Below are 23360 nucleotides of genomic sequence, written 5' to 3' on the forward strand. Positions count from 1 at the left end.
TTCTTTTGAAAATTGAAAAGTGTATTAGTTTTCCAGGGCTGCCATACCAAAATACCACAGACTGGGTCGCCTAAACCAGGGGTCCCCAACCCCTGGGCCACGGACCAGTAGCGGTCCGTGGCCTCTTAGGAACCGGGCCTCACAGCAGGAGGTGAGTGGTGGACGAGCGAACGAAGCTTCATCTGCTGCTCCCCATGGCTCGCATTATTGCCTGGACCATACCCCCACCCCCACCCCCACCCCCCCAGTCTGTGGAAAAATTGTCTTCCATGAAACTGGTCCCTGGTGCCAAAAAGGTTGGGGACCGCTGGCCTAAACAACAGAAATGTACTTTCTCACAGTTCTGGAAGCTAGAAGTCTGAGATCAAGGTGTTGACAGGGTTGGTTTTTTCAGAAGACTCTCTTCTTTGCTTGTAGATAGCCATCTTTGCCTTATATCGTCACATTGTCTTCCCTGTGCGTGTGTGTATCCATATCCAAATTACCTGTTCTTAAAAGGACACCAGTCATATTGGATTAGGGCCACCGTGATGACCTCATTTTAACTTAATTATCTCTTTAAAGATCGTGTTTCCAAATAAAGTCACCTTCTGAGGTACCAGAGGTTAGGACTTAAACATATGATAAACATATGAATGGGATGGGGTTGGGGGGGGACACAATTCAGCCTATAACAAAAGGGAAGTAAATTAATTTCAAAAATTTAAAGCTGTGATAGAATCATAGTGCTTTAAAGGCAGACTTAAATGCCTGTGGGCATTAATCCCAGTCACTTATTTCACTGATTAAATAAATTAATCTAAGTGAATTGCTCAAGCAAGAAGTAATTGCAGTTTTGACTAGAGCACAGGTTTTCTTATTCTTAGTTGCTTAATTTTGAATAGAAGTAATGGGAAGTTAACATGGTTCTAGACAACCTGTAGAATTTATAAACGTACTCATAATTGATAAAATCCTTGGTTGTCTTTGATTCAGCCTCTTGGTTTAGCACTTGAACATGTCTCTCTTTAAATTTATGAGGCTAATTTCTTCCTATACTCAGGGCCTTGACACTTTTTCTCATAAGTTCATGTTTTGATGTATCCCTTCTCCTGATATATTTGGGGTAAGGGCAGAGGATTAATTCATTTGAATAGGTTGTTTTTTCCTGAATATATTTACTTTCAACCTTCATGGTATAGTATGAATTGTTACAGTCATCCGTAGCCTTAAATAAAATTCTCAGCTAATCCAATATAAAACCATCTGTATTTTCCCAGTAAAAATCCGACTGCAACTTACTAGGGAAGTTCTTTCACTTCTTCACATTTAAATCCTAGCGAGCCTTCAAGTCCTTAACCTGAATTTGTTTTGTGTAATCAGCCTAGTTGGATGGCGTCCAAACCCATGCAATCCTCTGATACTTTGTCTCAGAACTTCTGTGGATTTAAGCCATCATTTGCACCTCAGCCTTTAGTTAGTTATGTGTTGGGATCACTTGAACACTGTTCTAAATTATGGAAATTATTTCATTGGCTTTGCAGAAATATGTGGTATTTTTAGCTCTTTTTTTTTATGTCAGTAGCATTAGATACTGATATATGAGGTATATTTCTTTCTCTCAAACCTACTATTTCTTAAATTGCAAAGGAAAAATCCTTCTGTTGTCAAAGAAAAAGCCAAACACTAGTGGTAAGGACATATTTTAATCAGTAATATACTTTTGCAATAAGGAAGAGGGTCCAGCTTGATCTGAACTCAGCTTCAGTTTATACAGAGGTAATTGGGCCTTTCAAAGGAAGAATGAAGGAGTAGAAAGAGGGGTGAATGGAAGCTAAGTGGAGTTAGGGAAGTGAAAAATTACAAGAGTTGATCAGTGTGAATGCAGTTAGGCCAGCTTTCTCTATTATTGCGAATTTTATTCTCCCACAGAGACTAAGACTGACTAAGATCCATCCTTCCTGATGATTACATTTCAGACAAATAGCTTTCAGGTCCCTGAGTAGGAGACACATATACATCTTAAAGGGACAGAGGAAGGATCCACCATTATAAGCTGTTTTAATAAATGCTTTTAGAAAGGGTGGCCTGTCACAGGTGTTGCCTTGATCAAACAGTAAATTCTTTCAAGGCTGGCTAGGGTCTCCTTGAGTTGTTAGAAGTCTTTTAACTTTGGGGAGAGTAGGGTGGATAAAATCTTTTGTGCTGAGAGTTTGCAGTATTTATGGGCCAAGGTTGAGGCCTAGTGGAGAAGGTGCCTCAGAGGAGCCTGAATTGAATTTGGGCCAGGAGAAAATCTTTGTCATCATATTCATGGGTGAACAGTGTAAGAATAGTGTAGCTAATTCCAAGGTTGAAGTGAATACAGAACTTCATTTTATATTTCAATTTTGAAACTGACAGAGCCACTTTAAACATTCCAGAGAGGAGTCAGATGGCTGCCTTTCAAACACTGGAATTGCACTGTTTTTTTTTTTTTTTTTAATTTTTTATGGTGTTAGTAGCTTTTGTCAACAAAAGTATTTTGAAATCCATTAAAATCACTTCAAATTGAATTATGTCCAAAATGATTTTACAGTGAAAATTATCTCTTTACATTAAATGGTAGGGAAACAGAGCAGAGAAATGTGTCATTTATGATAGAAGACAGAGCATAGTCAAATTTAAGTTTATTAAAGCAGTTTCTTTTAGCCTTATTTACTTAGTCAATACTAGTTATTTGTTTAGTTTACTAAGTCTTAAGTTCTCTTTTTAAAATTCACTTAGCATCAGCACAAACTAAGATATTTTAAGCCAAGGTTTTGAACAAACAGTTTTTTCATTACTGGTGATAAATGCATTTCTGTTCTTTAGAAAGATTTTTAGGATTGAAATTACTAGGTGAAAGGGAATGAACAGTTTTAAGCCTCTAGCTATGCATGGCTGTCTAGTTGCTTTCCTGAAAAGTTACAATAATTTGTACACAAAATGTAGCATCTGAGAGTGCCCATTTGGAAATATACGCCCCACTAATAGATTAAAAAAATGTATATTTTTCTTACCAGAGTATTTCTTTAACTATTAATAAAGTCAGATGTTTATTGATCATTCGTATTTCATCATTTGTGATTGTCATGTTCTTTGTACATTTTTTATTGATTTCGTTTTTTCCTCACTGATTTATAAAAGCTCTTAGTTTTTTCTCCCAATCATTTGCCTCTATATTTGTCCCCAGTTTTGATTTATAGAAGTTTAATATTATTTCAGTCATTAAAGTTTATTCATTTTCCATTGTTATTATTCTCAAAGAATCCTTTCCAGTCCTTATATTTAATAGTTATCTATTTTCTTCCACATTTTTTACTTTATTTTTACTTTAATTTCTTTTATAAATTCTGAAATTTATTTTGTTACATGATAGAAGATGGGAACCTAACACATTGACTCATAGTATGATATAATAGAAAGACTTAGGATTCAGAAGACCTGGTTATTCCTGGGATTGTTACTACAAGCTTTTGTAGCCTAATGTACTCGTTCTTTTCTCAAATTCTGTTATAATACATTCCTATATTATATAATGTATATAATACATTCTGTTATAATACATTCCTATCTTCTGCTATTTCGTACATTTGTGTAGTCCCCTCCCACGTTGAAACAGAGATGGTCTGTATGACCAATAGAATATGCAGAAGTAATGGTATACGACCTCCAAGACTTGGTCAGTGAAGACATTTCAGCTTTTGCCCTGGTCTCTTAGATTACTCACTCCGGGAAGAAAGTCACTGCTGTGAAGACTCTCCACCGGTCTGTAGAGGGGCCCAAGTGGAGAGGAACTGAGGCTTCTTCTCAGCAGTCAATCCCAAATTGTCAGCTCTGTGTACGAGCTACCCTTTAGGCAGATTTTCCCACCCCTCCCAAATTCCTGGCCCACAGAAACTGTGAGCAGTATTAAGTGACTCTTGTTATTTTAAGTGACTGAATTTTAGGATAATTTGTTACTTAGCAGTAGATAATACTGTGTGCAAGAAAAAAATAGCTTCAGAATGTGACTCTGAGTTAAATCTAATTCTGTAAAATGTCTTGAAAACCAAGATTTTTGAAGATCTGTTGTTTTCTGTGGGGACAGAGAGAGTGTGTTTTTGACAAGTCCGTGATGAAAGAATAAATTGTCTAGTCATATATGTAGCTTCCTAGAAACTCAGGTTCAGACTGTTCTTTTCCCCAATTAAAACTAAGGAAGAATGTCCAGGAGGTAGGAAATAATCAGCTACTGCCTGCCTTGTAAGTTTCCTGAGGATGGCTCTATCTTAATAGTTTATTTTAAATTTTATTAAGCACCTACCTTCTGTCAGATACTGAGGATACATCACTGAATTAGCTGAATAAGATCTCTGCTCTATTGGATACTTCAGTTTAGTTGGGGAGATGGACCCCGCTGCGCCCCCCCCCCCAATTCTGGTGGTAAGTCCATTGAAGGAAATAAGTGGAGTAATGGTAGGGAGGAGGTCTACTTTAGGCTGGTCAGGGTTTATCCTGCTTTCCCAGAGTGCACTATCCGCCACACACTAGGCAATCACATATTGAATGGATGAATATGTCTGAGTTGGCTTGTTTATACTGTAATAGAATAATACCCTCATATTCCAGCCCCTCCCAACACACACGTAGAGAGAATTATTTATGTGATAAGTCCTCCCAATTTTATGACTCAGAAATGTTATATCCCAATCTTCCATGTTATAATTGTGAAAGGCTAGATGTTATGAACAACCTCCCACTGCAGAACAGTTAGGTCCTGGATAGGACGAGTTTCTGTGGCATTGATGAGTTTTGCAAAGAGGCAGGGGTGGTCTCCAAGGACCCCGTTCTTCCGGAAAAAAAAAAAAAAAAAAGACAAAACCTTATGAACTAGAGTTAGTTTAGTGGATGATGCTGATAGCACTTTTGGCTGACAGCCAGCTAGGGGAGCTGAGCTTAGACTCCTGTAGTTTTGACTCTTGGGGTGCCCTCACACCACTGAAAGAATAAGAAACTGACCCCGCCTGTACTAAAGCCCAAAGATTACCCTTAGATTAATATCAGAAAATGAACTCAGCATCAAAGATCACAAATTGTAAGAAGCCACCCATAAGCAGAGGTTGGCAAACATTTTCTGTAAAGGACCAGATGGTAAATATTTAGGCTTTGCAGGTCATATAATCTCTGTTGCACCTATTCGGCTCTTCCATTGTAGTTGGAAAGCAGCCATAGAAAATATGTACATGAATGAGCATGGCTGTGTTCGACTAAAACCTTATTTACAAAAACAGGTAATGGGCCAGATTTGGCCTATGGTCTATAGTTTGCTGGCCCCTGGATTCATTGATATCCAAAGAAGGATGATAAAGAGGAGGTCATGCTTTCATCAAAGTGAAATTCATGACACCAAAGACAAAAAAAAGCAGCTATGGAGAAAAACAGGTCATTTGCAAAGATTTGTAAATCAGGCTTACATAATTAGCAGTAATAGGATAAGATGGTGGAAAAATATCTTCAAAGAGTTGAGAGATCATTATCAATACAAAGTCGGCATGTCCAACAAATCTTGCAGGATGAGACTCCAAACATTTACAGATTTTAAAAAAATGAGAGAATTTACTACCAAGAGACCTACTTTAAAGTGATTTTGTAAGGCTATTCTTTTTTTTTTTAATTTTTATTGGAGTATGGTTGATCTACAATGTAGTGTTAGTTTCAGGTGTACAGCAAAGTGAATACATATATCCACTCTTTTTTAGATTCTTTTCCCATATAGGCCATTCTTTAAGAATCTACTCAAAGCCTATTGAGTAAAAGGCTATTCTTTAAGAATCTACTCAAATAGCTAAATATTTTAGGAACGAGAGCTGAACCTCCAAATTCCAGATACTTTAAATAGAGAAAGGTGACAAAAATGAAATAGAATGGTAGTCAATATAGTTTTCTTCAGACATAGATTATTAGAATCTAGATAAAACTGAAATTCATGGTTTTGTAGGGTTGGGTTTTTTTTTTTTTGGTACTTTAATATTAATATGTCCTCTAGTTTCTCTGTTTTTATTAATGTTGATTTTGTGATGTGGAGTGGAAATGAGGTTTATGGTGGTGAAAATGGTTGGGGTAGGTCTTCTACAAGGTTTTCTTTATTACATGGTTTTTAAATTTTTTGCAAAGAATTCCTGTCTAATGGTTAGTTGTTACAGATTTTTTTTTTGTCTTATGTTTTCTGTACTTGGGTAATTAGTCAATATGTTTGTGCTAGACATTTGGTAAATGGAAAAAAACCCCAACAAATTTGTTAAATATAGGAGGGACCAAAGTCAAGGACATAATCTAAGAAGAAATATGTTTCATGATTTCAGAAGTGAAGATCAGATTGAAGTAACTGGCCTCATTTTGGATAATAATGGGATCACTAATACTTTTGATATGTATTCTGTGGGATAGGAGAAGTTGAAGCAAAATGACTTTGAGTTTAAGTAAGAATTAGATATCCTAATAATAGGAAGAAATATTTGGCCTTATATGAAAAAGAAATAATAAACTATTACCATTTATTGAGCACTTACTGTGTGTCAGATGTGGTGCTAAGAACTTTCTCTGTGACTTTGCATTTGGACCTTATGACAATTCCTTTAGTTTGATGCTTCTATTATCTCCATTTTGTAATGAGGAAACTGAGGCTTTAGGTAGCTTGACTACTTTGACTACTTACTCAAATACAGCCAGAAGTTCCTGAGCTGGGATTAAGAACCAAACCCCCTGACTCTCCTGCAGAAATTTTGCCTTAACCACAAGTATTATGTGGTACCTTGGGACAAAGAACAAGTTTAGGCAATTGCTGAGCTTATTATCTAGATATATTTGTATATTCTCAGAGGTTTATGCTGTGCAAAGGGGCAATTAAAGGTGATATTGAAAGTATGTGGTAGAGGGAAAGGAGTTATTCAACTAGGTGAGAAAGGAAGTGATTCTGGTGTAGTATAGAAGGGCCCATAGATAAAAACACATATAATTCTTTCCACATGTAGCCGTCAAGCACTGAATTAGAGTAATTCTTGATATGTAGTTTTGATTTCTAAAACATATTTTTGTATATAACAAAAGTGTTTAAATTAGGGTTTTTTTCCCCCTAGTGGAAAGAGTGAAAGAACAATTAAAACTTTCCTTGGAAACCAAGAATGGTGTTGTGCAAACTGGTGAATTAACAGTTGTGCTTGATGGACTGGTGATTGAGCAAGAAAATAGAACAAACTGCAGCTCATCCCCAACCAGTAAGCTAATAACTTCATGTGTTTTCAAAATTTGAAGGAAAAAAAAAGCAGCAAGAAGTATATAAAAACCTAGTGTCTTTCTTTTTTGTCATTCAGTGGAAATACAGCAAAATGGTGATGCCTTACATGAAAATGGAGACCCTTCGGCAAGGACAACCACCAGGTAGAATGTTTTATTTTAGTATTTGTGACAAAGTAATTAACATTTCCCACATATGAAGTTTTTAACCTTAGTTTAGAGTTTGCCATAGAATTTAAAAGCTTGTATCTAAGCATATCATTTGGTTGAATTCTTATCAAAGTAGTTTTTAGAAAAATAACAGCTTTAATGAGATAATACACATATCATAAGAATAACATGTATATTTCAGTGGTTTTTAGGTTAACAGAGTTGGGTAACCATCACTGCTGTCTAATTTCAGAACATTCTTACCATCTTCAAAAAGAAACTCTGTACACATGAACATTCTCTCTCCATCCCTCTTTCCTCCCAGCTCCTGCAGCCACTAATCTTCTGTCTCAGTGGATTTGCCTGTTCTGGCCATTTCTTGTAAATGGTATCATATAATATATGATATTTTGTTACTGGCTTCTTTTACTTAGCATAAGGTTCATCCATGTTGTAGCAAGTGTCAGAACTTCATTCTTTTTTATTGGAAATGTATTTTAAAAATCTGTATTTAGGCATATTTTATCAGTAAATAGAGTCAGATAATGTGGGGAAATGGTCATCTTATTGCTGTCTGAATTGGCAGCTTCCTGTAATCACTAGAAGATAGATGGTGCACAGATTGCGGTCTCCCCTCAGAGATCATTCTGCCATCTCTGTGATTCCCATATGTTCACATTTGATGACAGTTAATAGAGACTTCCTGTTTGAAATAATTTGTATTAGAATAAAAGCATGTAATAGCTCAAATATAGTGGAATGAACACCTGAAAATATGAAAATATATTGCTGTAAAATTGACTTGTTGCATTTGAAAAAGCATGCCAGTATATGACAAAGTGTGACTTTCATTAATCTGCAGTTACTAATATTACTCCTAAATTGCCATTAAATGATTTTCATAGAGCACTTGAACAGATCAGTATGTCTTCTGAATATATATTTGGCTTAAATTTATTTAGTATCCACATTATAATTTACACTGAGAAAATTCAGGACTGAAAGGGTACAACAGGTAGATTAAAATGCATTAGCGTGTGTGCATCTATATATATGTACATATATATATCTGTTCTTAATAATTTTTGAAATACAATTTTAGATGGATAAAGGAGCTTGAATCACTACCAAGCTAAAACCTAATATTGTTTATTGTATAGTAACACATTTTGAATCAAAGATTAGTTCTACAAGCACCAGGAGAACTTGAGTTGGGTTCTTTTACTTGGACTGCCAGATCACTGATCCTTGCTGGGTGTCTTGGGAGGGGTGTACAAATCAAAATCACTTGGGAAATTTTTCAAAACTTCACCTGCCTGAAGTTCCTCAACACATCTCATTCCAAATATGTAGGTGACAAGGGAAAGTATCGTTTATCGTACAGATACTTACTGAGTGCCTGTTTGGTGCCAGACACTAGTCTAGGCACTAAGGATACAGTCCTGTTCCTGTGAAATTTTCATTCTGGTGGGATAGAGGTAGTCAGTAAACAAGTGAAGAAATAAATTAGCTAATTGGAGATAGCAGTAAGAACTATGAAGTCATTGAAACACAGGACAGGGTGACAGGAATGTAAAGGAGCCTGTTTTAAAGAGAAATGTCAGGGGATCATCTCTGAGGAAGTGCCATTCGAACTAAAATTAAAAGGCCAAAAATGTACCATCCATGGAGAGATTTCAGGGAAGAGGATTCCAGACAGAGGAAATAACAAGTAAAAAGACCCTATTTCTAGTTAATTTATGCTCTGCAGACTCTTATAACTCTAGAATATATTTAACCTTTCTTTGATAATCTTCTAAGTCATTATAATTTTACTCCCTGTGTCTAATAATTTATAATAAACATTTGAAGACTTTTCAGCATGATTTTCATATAAAATTAATTTACTAGTATGTCTCCTGCAAGGTGGGCAAGGAAGAACTTGGAGAGAAATAGATCAGAGAGATCGATGGGGTGGGACAACTGAGATGTGATCTGATTTATATTTTTTAAAAAATTAAGGCTGCTCTCTGGAGAAGAGATACAGGGTGACTTGTGTATATGGAAAAGCTCTCTTGGTCACTTACATGGTAGGGCCTAACTCCCTGCCAAAGTGTTTGATTTTGTAGTTGTAGATATATTTATTTATTTATTGCAGTATGAATGCACTGTAAATTCTTCTAACTCTGGGATATAATATTTTGCTTTTTCTGATCATCATGTACTCATTATTTTAGTGTTAGTACATAATAACTTGTGATCAATTTTTTAAGAATTTTTTGGTCTTTCAGTATTCAATAAAGTTCCAATAAACAGTTTGAAATTGATTTTTATAAGTTTCATGACCTTTTTGAAAATACTTTCAGAGCATTTTAAAATAAATATTAATATTCTTAAGACTATTTAAGTCTATTTAAGACTATTTAAAATGTACAAATTGAACATTGGTTTGAGGGACTGAATTCATTTTGACTTAGTATATTTGTATATCTCAATATATTGATACATTTATCTTATAGTGTGTATACACTTAGAACTGAAAGTAATTTAAACTTTAATATAGCAAAGTATGTAATAAAATGTAAAAAATAACCTGTTAAAAAAGAAATCAGGGTATCTTTTGTTCATTACTCTTTATACCTATCATTTTGCTTCAATGTTAAGAACTTGGTAAATATTTCTTATGAAACTTCTGATGAAAAGTTATTTAATTGTGGACTTCCCTGGTGGCACAGTGGTTGGGAGTCCGCCTGCCAATGCGGGGGACACAGGTTTGAGCTCTGGTCCAGGAAGATCCCACGTGCCGCAGAGCAACTAAGCCCGTGCGCCACAACTACTGAAGCCTCTGTGCCTAGAGCCTGTGCTCCGCAACAAGAGAAGCCACTGCAATGAGGAGCCCGTGCACTGCAACGAAGAGTAACCCCCGCTCGCCGCAACTAGAGAAAGCCCACACGCAGCAATGAAAACCCAACGTGGCCAAAAATAAATAAATAGATAGGTTATTTAATTGTACTTAATTCATTGAAGTAAGGCTTTTTTCTTTTTTCTTTTTTTTTATAGGTTGGCTGCTGAAGGTACTAATGGAATAGATAATCACGTACCTACAAACACTGTAGTACAAAACTCATGCTGTTCATATGTAATTAATGGAGACAACACACCTTCATCTCCATCTCAGGTTGCTGCCAGACCCCAAAACACACCAGCTCCAAAACCACTCACATCTGAGCCTGCCAATGACACTGGTAAGCATGGCTGCTTATGACACATTGTTTAAATGAAAACGAAATTAAATTTTATTATCTATACCTGTACTTTTCTTATCGTACAATCTTTCTTAATCTTCAGTTTTATAAAAGGAACGTGAAGATTGCAATACCTGAAATTTTTTCTAGTAATTTGAATTTTTCTAGATTATTTAGGAAGATATTCCAAAAATGTATTAGTTTAGAAATAACCACACATTTCACTAAGCAAGTACTTACTTGATAGCTAGATTCTTAGGCTGTATGCTACAAAAAATACTATTTAATTCATAATATAGAATATATTTCTAAAAGCACTTGAGGGAATTCATTGATTTGTTAGTAATGAATGGTTCCTAACCTTTTACCATACAAATATTTACTTCTTGGCACATAACTTAGTAGTAAAATGTACTGTGAGCTGATGTAACTCTCCAAAAGTTTTATATTTTCTAAGAGTAACTGTTATTCTATTATAGAAGGACTGCCTAAGGAAGATTTTTTTCTATAATCCTGTCTTTCGATGGATTCAGCTGTAATATTCATAAATCATTTTTTGTTTGATCTTTATAAATTAGATGAATTTCTTTCTTTTTTTTTTTTGCGATACTCGGGCCTCTCACTGTTGTGGCCTCCCCCGCAGTGGAGCACAGGCTCCGGACGCGCAGGCTCCGTGGCCATGCTTCACGGGCCCAGCCGCTCCACGGCATGTGGGACCCTCCCGGACCGGGGCACAAACCCATGTCCCCTGCATGGCAGGCGGACTCTCAACCACTGCGCCACCAGGGAAGCCCCAGATGAATTTCTTGAAACTCAAATCTTAGGACTTGCTTCAGATTACTAGCGTATGTCTTGGGGCTAGAGTTGGAATCCTATTTTTTTCATTCCAGAGCCTATATTCTTTCCTTCATCTATTTATGGGAAAGTATTAAAAAGTAGAAACATGTAAGGAAGTAATTTAGTAATTAAATGAAAATAGATGGGTTTATAGATAAGACTATTGTATATTTATACCCAAGATTGGGGGGATATTTACCATGCATTTGGTGAGTTTTTTGTAAACGTGAGAACTGACATGAATGGTTTTTTGAAAATTTAATTTGTTTATTAATGCTGGCCTTTTTTAAAAAAGATAGACTTAAAGATCCTGAGTACCCACAATAAGTAGACTTATTAGTCATTAATTTAAGGTGTCTCGAAAATGCAGAGAAGATAAACACAGATAAACAGGGTGAAATTAGTGAGCAGAATGCATTTATTTTCTGATTCTGGTATCCTTTCTGGTAAGAACATTTGCCTCAGATTTATTAGCAAAAGGGAAAAGGAAACATTTTAGATTATTCAGGATTGTCTCTAAATTAAGAACAGACCAGTTAAAATAGCTCCTATTGGGAATTTCTGGGCGGTCCAGTGGTTAGGATTCGGGGCTCTCACTGCCAGGGTCCTATTTGATCCCTGGTCGGGGAACTAAGATCCCACAAGCCTTGCGGCCAAGAAAAACCAAAAAGCAAACAAAAAAAACAGCTCCTATTCCTGATATTCCATCTTTTTTTTTTTTTTTTTCTGTGGTACGCGGGCCTCTCACTGTTGTGGCCTCTCCCGTTGCGGAGCACAGGCTCCGGACGTGCAGGCTTAGCGGCCGTGGCTCACAGGCCCAGCCACTCCGCGGCATGTGGGATCTTCCCGGACCGGGGCACGAACCCGTGTCCCCTGCATCGGCAGGTGGACTCTCAACCACTGCACCACCAGGGAAGCCCCTGATATTCCATCTTTTATGAATCTGTATGAAAAGGTACCATAATGTGACCAACATTCTCACTAATTCCAAGAGAGTAAATACAATAGTGAGTTTCCTAGAACTCTGACTTATATTATCTCTCCTAAATTAAATTTACAGTTTTAAAAAATAGTCTGGGAAAAGTACCTATGGGAAGGACAAATTTATTTTTTTTAAATATCACACATAGAAAAATGGCTTATCTGAGTACCAGAGTTCTTAACAATGAAACATAAGTCCAGTGCTTTTGGCCTATGGATTTTTAGGTTATCAAATAATTACCCATATTTACCCATACCAAAAACCACACACACACACACAAAAACTAGTTATCTACCCATAAATAAATTTACATTATAAGCATTGTAGCTTCCTTGAGAACACTCCAAAGAGTTGTAAAAAATAAAAATAATACCCTTATGTGACCAGGCTTGATTTGTTATATGGGATTATCATTGGATTCAGAATGGTAGATCCAATTCCATTATTTCTGGTAGTAATTAGATAGCAGTGCCAATTCTTGATTAAGTCTACTCTTTATTCATGAGAAGTGTAAGAATGTTGAATGCTCATTTCAGAAAGACTTATGCAACCATTCTGTTTCGTTCTTGTCATCACCTTCCATTTAAAGTATATGGAATTTGGGGATTTATCTCTTCTTTCTAAAATATTTAGCTGCTAGAGTAGATTGGCGAAAGTATCCAATGACCACTACATAGTTGCGTGTTTCAGCTTTCAGGCTTATTCAGATGTTGATGCAAAAGAGAGAAGGACTTACTGAGTTCCCCCTCATTGTAGAATCTCTTATTTATATTCTACAGCTTGTTAAATACTTTGTAGACTGTTTCTGTTGGGAACAGATTCACTTTCCACATTCTCCTCTTATTTATCCTTGCCTGAAATTTCAAAGTGAAAGTAAAACACACACACGGGTAACTAGAAATGAAGGCTCCATTGTAAATAATTCCCAAGACATTCACAATAATTGCAAGGAAACCTAAGACAATCAGAATAACAGCTAATATTTGTGCTACACATGTTCTAAACACTATATGTTCATTGACTGATTTAACTCTCACAGTAACTCTTCAAAATAAGTACTAGTATTTTTCTTGTGAAGGAACTGAGGCACAAAGAGATCCCAGCTAGTAGAGGAGCTGTAATTGACATCCACCTCTTTGGCTCTCACCTCTCTGCTTTCCTGTTCATTTAGATATGTGTGATTTTTATAGTGTCTCATAGTTATGATGTTCATCTTTTATACCATGATAAGCTTCAAATAATATTCCCCCAGTCAACTTAGTGATTGTGTTTGCATGTTCTTTTTGTTGTTGGTGACATCTGACCAAACAATCTAACTGTCCTCATTCCATTGGCTGGTTTACAAAGACTTCTGGAACCTACTCTGTTGGTAGCAGTCACTTAACCAATGTCATCTGTATGATCTGTCATCCCTTAGTAGGATGATGAATTCAGGTATCTTTTCAAGGGGTAGTCTGCTTTAAGGTGTTGGTGTAAAAATAGGTTTTTTTTCTAATCAGGAACTTTAAAAATCAGTTTTCACTGTTGGAGTGCTGATGGGGTGGAAGTGTGCATATTCTGTGTATGACACATTACATGTTTTTAATCCATTACTTGTGATCCCAAAATCCTAAAATCTTTTTTTTTTTGGCTGTGTTGTGTCTTTGTTGCTCCGCGCAGACTTTCTCTAGTTGTGGCGAGTGGGGGCTACTCTATTGTGGAGTGCAACTTCTCATTGCAGTGGATTCTCTTGTTGCAGAACACAGGCTCTAGGTGCGCGGGCTTCAGTAGTTGCAGCATGCAGGCTCAGTAGTTGCGACACACGGGCTCTAGAACGCAGGCTCAGTAGTTGTGGCCCGTGGGCTTAGTTGCTCCGCAGCCTGTGGGATCTTCCTGGATCAGGGATCGAACCTGTGTCCCCTGCGTTGGCAGGTGGATTCTTAACCACTGCACCACCAGGGAAGACCCCCCCCAAACCCTAAAATTTTTAAAACCAGAAGTTTTTTTGGTAAACTCATTTGATGGCAAAATGACTGGAACTGACTTGAAGGTATTTATAATTTTTTGTGCTTAGTGTGAGTATCCTTTTGTTTTGCTACAGAAGTAATACTGTGTTTAATTAGTGTGTAGGCCCCAATCTGACTTGGTGTTAGTGTAATAGACAATATATGTGCCATATTATCTTCCTGAATTCTGAAGTTATGAATTCTGGAAGTCACTTGGTCCCAAGAGTTTCTGATAAGGGATTGTGGGCCTGGAGCTGAATACAAATGATTTCTTTTCATCAAAGACAGTATTGTACATGAGGACTTTTGGAGGGGAGGGCATTTTCCCCTCACCCCCAACCTGTTCTTTTGAGTCTTAAGAGGATCCATTTGATCAGCTTAGTTGGTAAATATTGGTAGTTATTTTAAGCTAAAATGGGAGGCAGTCATGACTGAAGAGATTAGATTTGGCCTCTAACACAACTGGGTTCCAGTCCCACCTCTGCCACTTAATGCTTTAACCATGTGACCTTGGACAAATTTAACATCCTAAAAATTTAGGTTCTCCATTTATAAAAAGAGACTAATACTCAATAATACCATATAGGATTGTTTCGAAGGTTAAATGAGATAAATTTAAAACATCTACCATAGTCCTAGGACAGTGGTATTTAAGAAAATATTATTTTCTTCTTTACTTTTTCTCCCTGCCCCTAGCTTCTAGTGGAAATGACTTTTTCTAATGTATAATTACTGTTGTGTTAATAAAGTAGAGCTCAGTTTGGTAAGTTTCAGGCAGAAATAACTGATTTCACAAGTTTATTAGACTTTTGCTTTTATTTATTTATTTATTTATTTATTTATTTTTGCGGCATGTGGGCCTCTCACTGCTGTGGCCTCTCCCGTTGCGGAGCACAGGCTCCGGACGCGCAGGCTCAGCGGCCATGGCTCACGGGCCCAGCCGCTCCCCGGCATGTAGGATCTTCCCGGACCGGGGCACGAACCCGTGTCCCCTGCATCGGCAGGCGGACTCTCAACCACTGCGCCACCAATTGGAAGCCCAATTTCCTTATATTGAGCCATCTTTTAATTTATTCAGTTTCAGTTTTAGGGTTATATTACCCTTGCAGAATAAATTAAGGAACTCCTTTTTTCTTTTTCTCCACCAATGTACTATCACACTTCAGACAACACGGGGGTAATCTGTTCATTGAAGGCTTCAAAAAACTAACTGAGCCTGGTGCCTTTTGGAAGGATAGTATTAGATCTTTCATCACCTTTTCCATTTCTACTCTCATCTTTTCAATTTTTCTTTCTCCTGAGTGAGTTTATATAGTTTAGACTTGTTGATATAAAGTTGTACATGGTATTCCAAACTATATTTTTCTTTATAAAATTTGGAAACGTTTATTTCATGGTTTCTCCAACTTTTCTGGTAAGAATTCATCTGAAGCATTTGTTAAAAATACAGATTCCCAGACCCTTCCCTAGAGATTTCCCCTAGAGATTCAGTAATTCTAGAATGGAAACTGAGACCTATACTTTTTATAAGATCCCAACTGATTCTGATCAGGTAAGTTAGGAAATTCTGATCTATTGTTCCTTTAATTCCTTTCCTTCTACCATTTTCCCCTAGCTCTGGAATTGAATGCTAAGCTCATTTATTGCTATTTGTTCTTATATCCTTGGATACTTCTTTTGCCATGTCAAATATTTGATACAAATATTTTCATTGCCCTTAGTTTCCCTAAAGTTTGTGATTTCATTATTTTTTTTTCTTTAACTTAATAATTAGTTTTCTTTTTAATCTTCTAAGCAAAATTGTGGGTGGGGGAGAACTGTCATTTTTATGGACATATAAGCATCAATTTTCTCACCAGTAAAATGGGAATAATGCTGATATCTGCCTCATAGCATTGTTCTGTTAAATAAGATAATCCTTAAAAAAATGTTTAACAAACTCTGCCAGACTTTTAGTAAACATTTCAATAAGTTGTATTTTGTTTTGTTTCTAGTTTTATTGAATTATAGTCAGAATGTCACCTTCTGATTATAGAATTGGGATTTTCCTTTGGTCCCTTACATGTCTTTTTTTTCTAAGAATTCTTAGATTGTTTGGATGGAATATATATATAATGGAAACTCAAAACTACCTCTCTAACCCTGTAATTTAGAACAGGTGTATTGACTGTGTTATTAAATCCTTCATATACTTAATATTTCTACTAATGCTCTTTTTATCTGCCTAGTTTTGACAGAGGTATGTTCACTTTTTTCTCTGTGATTTGTCTTTATTTAACATTTATTGTTTTAGTATGCCAGGCATGTTGTAACTGTTGAAAATACAAAAGTGAACAAGTCTGACAGTGTTTGCTTTCTGAACTCAATGAAAAAGAAATAAAAACAAATAAAATATTTCAGAACGTGAGAAAACAGTCTAATGTGTAGCCTGGAGGGGCGGTGGGGCAGGTTCAGCATTAAGTAAGATACCCCAGCACTGCCTTTCTGAAGGAGCGGTTGAGTCTGGACTCTGCGTGATAAGAAGCAGCCAGTCAGGAGCTATTCTGAGACAGTGGGAACAGCAAGTGCACGTCCCTGAATGGGAGGGCGTTTGTTCTAGTCAAGGAACAGAAAGGAGACCGTTTTGAGAAGTCAGGTGTACCTGTGGAGTAGACTGTGTAGAGTCTTCGTCATGAGCTGTGGTAAAGAGTTTGGAATTTATTCTGGTTGTAATGGGTATGTTTAATTACGGCGTGAAAACATCTGTGTATGCTTTTATAAGATTATTTTGGCTGCTGTTTGGAGAATGGATTGGAGTTGGACCGGAGAGGAAGCAGGCAGACCAATTAGGACGCTATTGCAGTAGAGTAAACAAGGAACGGTGGACAGGGGTAGTGGTGTAGACGGAGAGAAGAGCTGAGAGCGCTTGTTGTATTGTTGAATTGTTGTAGGAGAGAAGTTTTTGCCTTGAACAACTGAAAGGTGCTATTTAATAATTAATTTTCTTCCTCTGTTTTTAACAGTTTGTGTAGCATGTGCTATGTTTTAGTAAGCCTAAGAGTTTATGATTCTTTCTTATTGGACTGGATTGTCTTTTGTCAAATATTCCTCTTTTCCCATTTAGTGTTATTTTGCTTTGAAAATACTATTGCTAATCTTTTCTTTTTTTGGAAATTAATTTCTGCATTGTTGAAGAGTGAAAATTAAATGAGTAAATTCACTTTGACTATCATATATCAATTCTGAATGTCATGTAAGAGACCCAGAATTTAGTCTCTCTGCACATTCTCTTTTCTTTTCTTCATGTTATCTAACAGTGTTGAGTACCGGTAGCACTATAAACATTTTATTTTTTATATTTTGTTAATAATTTTTTTTCTCCCAAAGCTACTCTCCCCTGTAGTTGGTACAGAACTTCATTGGTTCTGTTGTTTTTGTGCTTACTGTTTGATTCCTTTAATAGTACTCGTTTCTGTCCTTCCCACTATTTAAATCTTTCTTTAAAAATCCACCTGAACGTTCCATTACTCTTAATTATGTCTCCCTTTTCTGTTTCAGTTAAAACTTTGATGTGTGATTTTCCAATAGATTTTGTTCAATAATTTATTCTCTTTCCAGTTTTAATTTGACTCACTTTTATAGTGACATGTAGTTGAAATGGATGAATCACATTTAGAATGAAAATAAAGAAAATTATATCACTGGATCCCAGTGCTGGGTTATTTCTTTAGAAAGTGTAGAACGAGTTCCTGGATCTTTTTGTAGTCCCCTGTAGTACTTTCTTAAGAATTAATGCCACTTTATATTTGGCAAGAGTTCTTTTGATATTAGCTGCATTTGCATAGGAAAGGGAGCTTGAATGGGGTCATTTTAAGGTTTTTATATAACCCATGCAGATATTCAGAATTGATTCTTTGGAGGAAAAACGTTTGTTCATGTTGTTTTCTCTTTCTCTAAGTTAGGGTTATTGGTATATACGTATACATATACATATATATATATGTATATATATACATATATATGTGTGTGTGTATATATATATGTATATATATACATATATATATATATATATAGTCTTAAGTTTTATTATTTAAACGTTCATCTCTAAAATGTGAACAACAAAAATTATTGTCTGTCTTAATTTCTGTCCATACCTGATATGTTGCTCAGTATAAATTAGGCTCTGAATAAATGTAATTGATGAGTTAACTGGTTGCTTTGTCATTCCTTGATAGATCATCTTACAAATTTTCCCCTTTCAGTTAATGGAGAATCATCCTCATCTGCACCAACTGATAATGCTTCCACCACGGGTACTGCAATAGTATCTGGAGAAACCGCCTTGTCTTCAAATTGCACTAGTACTACTGTCGAAGATCCTCCAGTTCAAGAAATACTGACCTCCTCAGAAAACAATGAATGTATTCTTTCTAACAGTGCAGCATTTGGGTCTGAAGCTAGAAGTACATTAGATCCTTCTACCTCCAGTTCTGGAAGTAGCTCTGCCTTCGAAGCAGCCAAATTAAGACAGCCAGATGTCTGTGTGGAACCTGTCCGGCAGCAGTCTGGAAATGCCAACACAGAAACTCTGCCATCGGGGTATGTTAAATTAATGATCGATTGTCTCTGCCTCCAAGAAGCTTGTTTAGTGGCTCAGATTTTTAAACATACATACAATACAGTTTGAGAATGCTGTGATGAAAGTACGGTGTATACAGTGCTGTCCTGCACAGCTTACAGCAGTTAGAATTTCTACTCTCTAGCTGTGGAAACTGCACCTCTAGAGGTCTCTACCTCATTGCCATCATTTGCTCATCACAGTCACTGTGTCCATACCCTTTCTTACTTTCTGAACTGTTTTTTCTCAGTGCTCTTTACTGGCTCATCTGATTTTGCCTATTGCCTAATCGTGGTTTCAGCCTTTGGTCTTCTCCTGAATGTGCTGCCTCTGTTGAATCTTATACTCTCCCATCATTTTAACTATTAAATCTATATATCCAGACCAGAGCTTTCTCTGAGCTTATTTTTATCTACTTACTGGAAATCTCCACTGCTTCCTGCAAGCATTTTTGGCCATACAGTATCTTCCCTTTCCTCTCAAAAATCTCTCATTTTCCCTTTGCCTTCTGTCTTTGGCAACTTAGTCATTTATCTTAGTCTCATGTGTCTGCCATTATGACACCAATATATAAGAAGCTCTTCTTACTGTCAAGAACCTCATGATCTGATGTGGGGGTAAAGATAAATAAATAGTCATTGTCTATACAGTTCAATTAAAGCTAAGCAAGAGGTGTGTAAGTTTAGGGTGCTGTGGGAGGGAACATATGTAGAGGGAAGTTAGTGGGGAGTAACCTGCTATACTGAGATAAAGAGTACTTTCTGGAAGAGGTGACCCTTGAGTGGATTTCTGAAAGAGGCGTAGGAGTTAGCACAGCAATAATGGAGGCACAAGTGGTGAAAGGTTTCATTCTTAGTGGCGCCAACTGCACATTCGGATTTCTAACATCCATAAACGAGTAAACTGAACTCAGGAAATGGTATTTTTTTACAGCTTGAGTTGAGCGTTGGAGGAAGCAAGCTATGTAGTACTGAAGAATAAGCAGTCCTCTGAAGAATTTTGTATACCTGCTAAAAGTTTGGGAGTTTTTTCCTGAAAACCATGAATAAACATTAAAGAATTTTAAGCAGGGGAGTGCCACAGTCATATTTGCATTTTAGTAAAATTATTCTAGGAGTGGTATAGACAGATTAGGAGTTAAGGGACAAGCTAGAATAGCAGCTAGGTTGTTTCATACATGAGAGAAGTGGGCATATTCCTGTTTAAAGTGGTAAGTACATAAACTTAATTCTGTGTGGCCAAGTACATGCTTCAGCATGCCTGTAGCCACTGTATGTGATCTTTGCATTAGGAGAATTTTGTAGGGATTTAGATGAGTGATTTTCAAATTGCAAGTTGCAGCCTATTAATAGATTGTGACCAGCATTTGAAAACATAATAAAGTAAGTCAACATGGACTAGAATAGAAAACTGAAGTGTGTTAGGTAAACACTGTTTTGGGAAAGTTTGTTTTTCTGATGTGTGCTTATGTGTGTAAAATCTGTAGGTAAATAGCAGTCTAGGGTGAACAGAGGCATTTATGTAAAGTGTATTCTTACTCTGTGAGCTGTTACCTAGAAGGTTGAGATGCTACTAATCCAGGTGAGAAGTAAAAACAGCCTGCACTAAGGTAGATGCTAGTCTCCTTGGGCGACGTTACGATGGGTGTGGTAATTAGCTGTGGGAGGTAGAGTCGGAGGCTGGAGGCAAGGGTGACCCCTCTGGCTTATGCAGCACTTGGCTTGTGTGACCATCTGAGCCAGCAGTTTCCAATCTGCGTCATCTACCCTCTTTCCGCAACAATCTTCTTAGTTCCCGTGTGTCCGCTCTTGGGTAACTTACGTGGCTAACTACACAGTACAGTCGTAGATGCTAGAATCACGAGTGTTCTGAAGGAAGCGTATTCCAGCCCGAGTGAGTGTTATGCCAAGCGTCGTCTTGCCTAGAGCCCTTTCTTTGCTTGTACTCTGACTGTTGTGCGGAGTGTTATTCCTCAGATAGCTGCGTGTCTCTGCTCAAATGTTACCTTGCTCCAGAGGCCTTTCCTGATTCCCTCTGTTCAAATCAGGTCCCTCTGAACCCCATCCCCTGCCTTATTTTTTCCCAACCTTCTGTTATGAAAATTTACAAACATGCAGAAAAATTTAAAGAATTTTACAGTGAACACCCATATATCTATCTACCACTAGGTTCTGTAGTTGACATTTTACTCTGCCTGCTTTATCACACATCTCTTCATCTCTCCATTTGTCTAATGTTTAAATATAATTTCCTGATAACTAAGTTGCAGATACCAGTACATTTTGCCCCTCAAAACTTCGGCTTGCATATCATTAACTAGAATTCAACATTTGCTTAAAGATTTTTTGGTAAAGTTTACATAGAAGGAAATGCATGAGTCTTAAATGTACCGTTTTGATGAGTTTTGACAAATGCTCATTTGTCACTCCTTTATTAAGATTAGAGTATTATCATCACCTCAGAAAGTTCTCTCAAGCTTTCAGTCAGTCCCTGTCCCTACTTGGAGGGGGGCAGCCACTGTTCCTCCTTAAAAGCTTTTTTCCACAATAGATTATAGATTAGTTTTCCCTGTTGTAGAACTTAACATAAATAGAATCAGTATGTACTCTTTTGACTAGGGTTCTTTTAATCAGCATGATGTTATTTGTATTACTTTTCTTTATAACACTTAAATCACCATGAGACATACATTTTTGTGTTTTTGTCAGTTTTCTCTCCACTAGACTGAAAAGGGGGCTTTATTTTGTCCATTTCTGTATTCCTTGTGCCTAAAACTATGCCTGCCATATAGCAGGTACTCAATAAATATTTATAAGTGAATTAGTGCTTGATTAAATGATTTTGAGTGAGTGAGCAATTGGGCAAAGGCCCTGGCTTGTAAATGATTCGGAGGAAATGGTAACAAGGTCAAAAGCTACTGAAAATTCAAGTAAGGTAACTGAAAGGCACCCATTGCATTTAACAACAAAGAGATTATTTATTGTTGATCTCTGACAGAATGATTTCTGGGAAATAGAGCTGTATTCAGACTGCTGTGTGATGGAGTGAATGGAAGGGATGGAAGTGTGATAGAAAACTCTTTGAAAGAGTGAGAACTAACGCATAAAACTTTTTCCCTGTGAACACACAGGGAGAGAGGAGTGTTTGGTAGAGGTGAGCAAGAAAAGATACAGTATTGACGAGTAGTTTTTTGTTTTAAAAAATGGCAGTGACCTAATAATGGTGGTCAGTTGCTGATGGGCAGGAGCCAGGAGAGAGATTGGCAAGCCATACAAGAGAGAGGGGCAACTGTTGGTCGTGGTTTATGAGAAGGCAAGTCTTACCACCTACCCCATTATCCAAGTTTGAAACCAGTAGTTACCCACTCAGCAACTAAATTCTATCATTTTTACTGTAATATATTTAACAAAATTCTTCCACATTTATTATTTTAACAAGGTCGTTCTTCAACAGTAGGTTTTGGAAATTTATGAGAAAGGGAGGCTACATCTGAATACTAGGAAGGGAGAGTATTATGGTTGAAGGTGAGGTGTAGCGATTATAAGTTAGCACTTATCCCTGTGAAATTAAAGAATTCTGTTGAGAAGTCTCATCAATCGACCTGGTAATTTGCAACTGTTTGAGGGGTACTCATGAATTTCCACTGCAGGGATAATCTAGTCTCTCGCCAGTTCCAGCTCATCACTTTTATAGTACCCCCGGGTACAGCTCTAGTTGGCTGTCACTGTGAGTCTCCCACATCAAGCCTGAGACCACGCCCCTTTATCCCGGTACCGCCTTTTTCCCCTGCCAGCACCTTCCTTCCTCATTGCTGCCCAAGGCTTGCTCTGGTCACCACTCACACACTGGGGACTCATTCTTGGCAACCGTCATGCCCCCAAAGGTAGACTCTCTCTCTGGGAGTAAAAACTCAGCAAGCTGCCTTCCTGTGAATCGGCTGTCAGGGCAGGAGAGAAAAGCACACTGGGATCCTAGAGTCACTGGGTCAGGTGGTGAAACTGACCAGGCTCCTCCCCTGTGGGCCAGGAGTTCTTTGTCCCAAGAACGTTGTCAGCAGAGGGCAACTGGGTACACGGCATGTCCACAACCTGGGATGCCCTACCCCAGGAAGACAGGGTGGGGCATGACAGGAGTTTGTTTGTTTGCGGCACGCAGGCTTCTCACTGTTGTGGCCTCTCCCGTTGCGGAGCACAGGCTCCAGACGCGCAGGATCAGTGGCCATGGCTCACGGGCCCAGCCGCTCCACGGCATGTGGGATCTTCCCAGACCGGGGCACGAACCCATGTCCCCTGCATCGGCAGGCGGACTCT

At 37.4% G+C, this 23360-nt stretch overlaps 1 protein-coding gene across 2 annotated transcripts in view; it reads left to right on the forward strand.

Annotated features, from left to right (window-relative positions):
• WWP1 (WW domain containing E3 ubiquitin protein ligase 1) overlaps window positions 1–23360 on the forward strand; it is a 117497-nt gene that overhangs the window by 46133 nt on the left and 48004 nt on the right. For both annotated transcript variants that reach the window (XM_060128606.1, XM_060128607.1), the window contains exons 6-9: window positions 7119–7256; window positions 7353–7419; window positions 10465–10649; window positions 18695–19031. In XM_060128606.1, coding sequence (XP_059984589.1) covers window positions 7119–7256; window positions 7353–7419; window positions 10465–10649; window positions 18695–19031 — 727 coding nt within the window. The remainder of the gene's footprint in view (window positions 1–7118; window positions 7257–7352; window positions 7420–10464; window positions 10650–18694; window positions 19032–23360) is intronic.

The sequence above is a fragment of the Lagenorhynchus albirostris genome, chromosome 17 (assembly GCF_949774975.1).
Source record: "Lagenorhynchus albirostris chromosome 17, mLagAlb1.1, whole genome shotgun sequence".
Classification (NCBI taxonomy): Eukaryota; Metazoa; Chordata; class Mammalia; order Artiodactyla; family Delphinidae; genus Lagenorhynchus; species Lagenorhynchus albirostris.